Source organism: Amphimedon queenslandica, unplaced genomic scaffold, assembly GCF_000090795.2.
Source record: "Amphimedon queenslandica unplaced genomic scaffold, v1.1 AMPQUscaffold_13520, whole genome shotgun sequence".
Taxonomy (NCBI): Eukaryota; Metazoa; Porifera; class Demospongiae; order Haplosclerida; family Niphatidae; genus Amphimedon; species Amphimedon queenslandica.
Genome location: NW_003546244.1, coordinates 5,073 through 11,547, shown reverse-complemented (window position 1 = coordinate 11,547; position 6,475 = coordinate 5,073). Strand labels below are relative to the sequence as shown.

Here is a 6,475-nt window from a genome sequence, read left to right as displayed (position 1 = left end):
GTCTATCATTGAAATGATAATCATTATGGTAGTAACTTTGGTATACTTACATCCACCATATCCGTAGCCATATCCACCTGTCCTATATCCTCCAGTACGGTATCCACCTGACCTGTGTCCACCTGACCTGTATCCACCTGACCTGTATCCCCCTGACCTGTATCCGCCTGACCTGTATCCGCCTGACCTGTATCCGCCTGACCTGTATCCGTCTGACCTGTACCCACCTGACCTGTATTCGCCTGACTTGTATCCATCTGACCTGTATCCACTACCTGAACGAGTGGCTGCAGCTACCAAGATGACAGTTGCTATAATGAGTAGAACAGATAAGGCTCTCATGATTGCTTCTTTATCGTTCAAGTGAAGGTGACAAAGCAGGCTTGAGGCTTTTTATAGCATTTTGATACTTTAAAAACTATTTATGGTATTTAGTCTGACTCTGAATGCAGGCCATTACCTATACAATGAGCTAGAATCAACAATAATACTTTTGCTACTAGATAGTGTCCGTTATAAGAATAATAACCCTTGTATTTGGTCTTTGTCATTACATTCAGAATCAACAATGGCTTTGGTTTTACAATGATTGACAAACACCCTTCTATCACTCCTGAGGCATAGACCATGCAACTAGCATTTCTTATGATTACTGTTATATAATGACTGATAATCCAAAGCTTGTTTTTGTGGTGTTTTTCAAAACATCTAAAGCTATTACACAAAGTTACTACACCCACTGCATTAGTGAATGCATAGTGTACTGTGCATGCATGTTGTGTATTTACCTTATGTTCATGGGTGGAGTTGCATATGTCTATTTTAAAATTACACGCAGTTTAAGTAGTTCTGTTACATAGGTAATGGCTTATATCGTATACATGTAAGATTAAGTTTTATTTTAAAGATGCCACCCATTTTATAATAACATGAGTTTTATCAATATACACTATGAAACATTTGTGGCATGCAACTCAGCTTATACAGGAGTCAATGGAGCTTGCAATGTGTTGCATATGAAATAAATTTGTTTCCTATTTCATGCAACACGTTGCAATGTAAGTCCCATTGACTCCTGCATAAACTGTGTTGCATGCAAGTTGATGCAACGAATGTTGCTTAGTGTATGTTGGGTTTTAGATTGCCTTGATCTCCTTTGGTAACTGATGTAAAGTATACTGCGTTATAGTTGGCACACTTTTACAATAGGCTGAAAATTCAAATTTTACATTTAGCACTACTACCGATGTATTCACTATAGGTGCCAAATTTAAAAGAGAAATCTACCTTATACGATTAGCTTTTTATTGTCTATGGAGAAAATTATGTAGGCCTAAAAATTTTAAAGATTTGAATGTTGAAAAAAATATTTTCAAATCAAATCAATTTACGAAAATAATAACTTAACATGTGAAAAACAAATGGTATAATTAATATTATTAATGGAAAAATTTGTGTACATATTGAAGTAGTTTAGTAGTTTTTCTCCAGGTGCTGGACAAGATCATCAGGCACACAGTTTGGCTGTGAACGGGACCAGTTCCCAGATCTAGTGCACCTCCTTACAGGAGGACCAACTAGAGTGAACCCTCTGGAGCAGCTGTATGTTGCTGTGTCTCCAACTTCAAACCCAATCACTCTAACCAATCCTCCTTTTGGTGGGGTCAAATGAGGACAAGTACCTCCTGTTGGCGGGGGAAATGGTGGACGGATAGGAGGGCGGGTTGTGATGGAAGATGACCTTGAACCAGTTGTGATGGAAAATGACCTTGAATTGGAGCGACTAAATGACCTGGATCGGGAACGTCCTCCAGGGGGACGAAATCCTGGTGGACGAAATCCAGGTGGACGAAATCCTGGTGGACGAAATCCAGGTGGACGAAATCCAGGTGGACGAAATCCAGGTGGACGAAATGGTGGGCCTGGGCGTCCATCTAAATATGTAATCAATAAATATAGTTGTAGTATTGTGTGTGGGCGGATCAAAGGTGCCACCAGTGCGATAACTTCCAATAACGAGCATGGTAGGAAAATGTAGCACTGTGTGGAATATATAGTACTGCACAGTATAATATGTATGGGCTTTCCTTTTAACCACAAGCTCTGATAGAGGCAAACCACAGCCTCAGCTACATATACTATACATGTACACCTCTTTTCAAGTCTGTTGTCCATCTGAATGCACATGCGTGGTTGTTGTCCATTCATTTTAATCCATCTGCGAATGCGTAGTATGCAAAACTAGCTTTTGAAGGGGACAACGGACTAGAAAAGAGGTGTAACAATAATAATAGTGATAAATGAGATCTGATTGCCTTGCGCTGGCCACCTGCTTGACTTTTAAAATTTCATTTGATCCGCCTACGCACCACTACAAACCAATCAAAGCACTGTTGATTAGTAGATTACGGAAATTATTGCACTCGGGACGGTCTCGATGAAAATGTAGCACTCGGCACGGCTTCGCCTCGTGCTACATTTTCCTCTCGACCGCCCCTCATGCAATAATTTCCGTAACCTACTCTCAACAGCTAGTGCTTTAACTAATACTTGTCATCATTTCTGTACACTGACCTTCTACACATATTGGTGCTCTGCCACTGAATGTGTCATCATTTTGACAGAACCTAACTCTTGCTCTTCTTGCTAAACGGAAGCCAGCATTGCAGCTGTATGTAGCTACTAATCTGTTATTCCTTTGAGTAACTACTACTTGACCATTGGCTGGACTGGCAGGAGTTGGACAATTTATTCCTGGTGGACCTGGTGGAAATGGTGGAATTGGTCCCCCAACTAATAATGAATGAATTAACAATGGCTAATTGGAGTAACTTACTTTCTACACATATTGGTGCTCTACCACTGAATGTGTTGTCATTTTGACAAACCCTAACACGTGATCCTCTTACTAAACGGAAGCCAGGATTACAACTGTATGTAGCTGTGATCCTATTGTTAGTTATTACTAATTGTACTTGACCATTTGCTGGACTGAGAGGATTTGGGCAGGAGGTTCCAGGTGGTAGTGGCGGGGAAACTGTTGGGGGAAAAACAATATCTTTAAAGAAAATATCAATTTCAAGCTGTCCTCCAAATTACTTCTTCTGCATATTGGCTCACTCCCGGACCACTGTCCATTATTTTGGCAAGATCTTTGTACATTGCCTACTAGTCTAAAGCCTCTCCTACAAGTATATACTGCTAGTGATCCTGCAGTTGTACCTGTTAGTGTTACACGACCATTTCTTGGATTAGGCAATTGCCCACAGCTATTTCCTACAGTACAAAATGATTATTAATATGCAATCAAAATTTATTCGATCCTCGGCAGTCCACAACTGTTAATGCAAGGGTGCACTATTGTTCCGTTCATTGTGTTCTTCATTGCTTAGCAACACATCCTTTTCATTTTGTTCCTAAGCAATACCTCACACATTGATTTTAAGGGTGTCACATAACACCATTAAAAATGCAGCCATGACAACTATTTTAAATTTAAGTCACAACAATAACATGCTCTGTTAATTATTACGGCACTTCCTTGGGAATATCACAGACACTCTCATAATAATGATCATATCCTACTTCTTGGAATACACGTTGGATCCCGACCAGACCATTGACCATTAGCTTGACACACTCGTCTTTGTGGTCCTTGTAGTACAAACCCTTCATTGCATGAATAAGTTGCTCTTGAACCAGCGTCAGTACCAGTTAGCAATACTCTCCCGTTGAGAGGGTTTAGTAAACCACCACAGTCAACTATAAACAGGAGTTAATGTAATTATTATGACTGACACAACTGTCTTACTCAGTCTACTACAGAGAGGTAACTGGCCAGACCATTGCCCATTGCTTTGACACACTCTTTCTCGATTTCCTACTAACTCAAAGCCTTGTCTGCAAAAATATCTAACAGTGTCACCCTCTAGTGTGGTTCCTAATACTCTCCTCCCATTAACTGGTGTCCCAGGATCACCACAATTAGCTCTATTTGCTAAATATTGTGTATATAATTTTAAGTGCATTATTATTATTATTATCATACCTCTGCATATTGGGCCAACTCCACTCCACCTTCCGTTTCTCTGGCATGTCCTTGTTCTTGATGCTGAGGGCTGGAGTGTAAATCCTTCGTTACACGAGTATGTTGCCACACCACCTGGAGTTCTCCTACTAATATCAACATTACCATTTGCTGGAGCTGATAAACTTGAACAAGTAACTGGTGAACCTAAATACATGCAAGATAGATGAACTATTTCTTTTTAAAAATTATTTTTGAACTAACGGCATCTTGGCGGTAGTCCTGACCATACTCCTCCCTGTAGACACCTCCTGGTACTGAACTCAGCTGGTTCAAGTATAAATCCACGGTAGCATCGGTACACGGCTAGACTACCAAAAGTATGGCCAGTGGTTGAAACACGACCATTACCAGGGGACTCTAGGTGAGGACAGAGACTGTAGAAAGTGTAACCAAGAGAGGACACGAGTGATGTTGATGATGCAATGAGCAACAGTACTGCTGTTATGTGCTTCATACTGCTCTTTCTCTTGTACTCTTAGAGATAAGCATCACTCTAACTGCTTTATATAGTCTTTCAGTTATTTGTACATTAAAGAGTTTGTTTGACATAAAATATAGTCATTGTTCCATTCATGCTGTGGGTGTGTGTGTGTGAATCAGAAGTACGGCTAGTTCATGCCACAGTAAACATCTTATAAATAATTTTTTACATTTTGTACTGTGTCTGCTATTATGACTTTGATTTCAATGTCAAAAATCAAATATTAATATGTGTGTATACTTTTTAGCATTTTTGATGTACTTGTTACCAAGAGTGGATAATTATTATCTACTCTTGATGTTACTAATAATCATTGCTTGTGAGCATGAATGGCTTGGCTCACCTTGTAATGACATAATGTAGTATCAAATAGGTTTATAAAATGAGTTTTTTAATTTTTTTCTGATACACATGCATTTTGTGAGCTGAAAATTGGATTTTTTTAATGACTTACCACATTATGTTTGCAATATCAATTGTAATTTACCAACAAAACTTATTATCAACTCAAAAAATACTTTAGTTCTGTTTATATCATCCTTACCAATGATATCCTCCATAACCACCATTTCCTCCATGGCCCCCATTACTCCCACGACCACCACGGCCACCATAGCCTCCATATCCTCCATGACCACCATGACCTCCATGGCCACCGTAGCCCCCACGTCCACGATATCCATGTCCTCCATGACCACTGTTGCCTCCATGTCACCCATTACCTCCGCGACCACCATAGCCTCCATAGCCTCCATGGCCACAATTACCTCCACGACCACCATATCCACCATATCCATCATGACCTTTATTTCCACCGTGGCCTCAATTTTCACCACAACCACCATGCCCTCTATTACCCTCTATAGCCCCCACCATACTGGGTTTGTCTGTTGCCTCCAGGACTGAGCTTTCTTCCAATACCAAACCGAATTAGCCCTTGGACAAGTTGTTCAATGCCACTAATAGAAACCTGTCTCCCACCTCCTCTTTTGCCTCCTCTTTTAAATCCTCAATAACCACCTCCGCTTCATTTGACTCGAGCATCATCACAATAAGTTAGTCTGCTTGTAATGTCATCTTCATCAACATTGTAATCAGCATCTCTAGAGGCTCTCTCTTCATTATTGACTGGTACTGATTCACAAGTCACTACTAGTGCTATGAGGATGAAAAGAAACACACGCATCATTGTTCCCACTTAATTCTTGCAAACCCAAGAACTATATACTTTGAAAGAAGATTCAGTTTTATTTGTAGTAAGTTCTCCTGAGTTCTAAGTTCATTTCTTATGATAGCTGCTGTTATTTGTTGACTGATAATCTAAAGATTGTTTTTGTAGTGTTTTGTAGCAAAACATCTAAAGCTAGTACACACAATTCCACCCACTGCATTAGTCAATGTACATGTATGTAATTGTTGTGTACATGTTTGTTACCTTCTGTTCGTGGGTGGATTTATATTCTAAAATCATGCACAGTGTAAGTAGTTCTGTTATATAGGTAATGGCTTATATGTAGTATTAAGTTTTATTTTTAAGATTCTACCCATTTTATAATAACTTGAGTTTTATTAATGACTTCAATGATCATGGATTGATCTTGTTCATTTGATTTTATCATGATTTGATTGTTGTAGCTTGTAGAAGTATGCTATTCTATTTGCAACTCTTGATTTATTCCTAATATTAGTAGATCTATTTCAACTTTCAAGATGGAAAGCTTAGAAAGACAATATTAATAGTCCATGACACTGACAAGTGACACTGTACCACTCTGCACTAATCTCAGTGATCTGATAATTAAGTAAGCAATTATTTTGGTCCAAAGTTGTCTATGTGTGCATTATATTTGTCTTTTGTGAATTACGTCTTTAATTATCTATTGAATTTGTATATTTAACAATAA

The 6,475-nt window shown here is 39.0% G+C and overlaps 2 protein-coding genes across 2 annotated transcripts in view; both read right to left on the bottom strand.

Moving 5' to 3' along the window:
• Nucleotides 1-380, bottom strand: part of LOC109581021 (sushi, von Willebrand factor type A, EGF and pentraxin domain-containing protein 1-like) — a 4,867-nt gene extending 4,487 nt beyond the window's left edge. Inside the window, exon 1 of the mRNA XM_019994747.1 lies at nucleotides 51-380. Within this exon, the coding sequence (XP_019850306.1) occupies nucleotides 51-342 (292 nt within the window). The 5' untranslated portion in view covers nucleotides 343-380. The remainder of the gene's footprint in view (nucleotides 1-50) is intronic.
• A 921-nt stretch (nucleotides 381-1,301) lies between these two features.
• Nucleotides 1,302-5,416, bottom strand: LOC105312244 (CUB and sushi domain-containing protein 3-like). Its single transcript, XM_019994568.1, has 9 exons — nucleotides 5,116-5,416; nucleotides 4,292-4,447; nucleotides 4,049-4,234; nucleotides 3,812-3,997; nucleotides 3,586-3,762; nucleotides 3,100-3,276; nucleotides 2,837-3,058; nucleotides 2,575-2,793; nucleotides 1,302-1,934 (listed from the first exon to the last, which is right to left on the bottom strand). Exons 1-9 carry the CDS (start codon nucleotides 5,414-5,416, stop codon nucleotides 1,474-1,476), a joined length of 2,085 nt encoding a protein of 694 aa, XP_019850127.1. The 3' UTR covers nucleotides 1,302-1,473.
• Nucleotides 5,417-6,475: the final 1,059 nt, after the last annotated feature.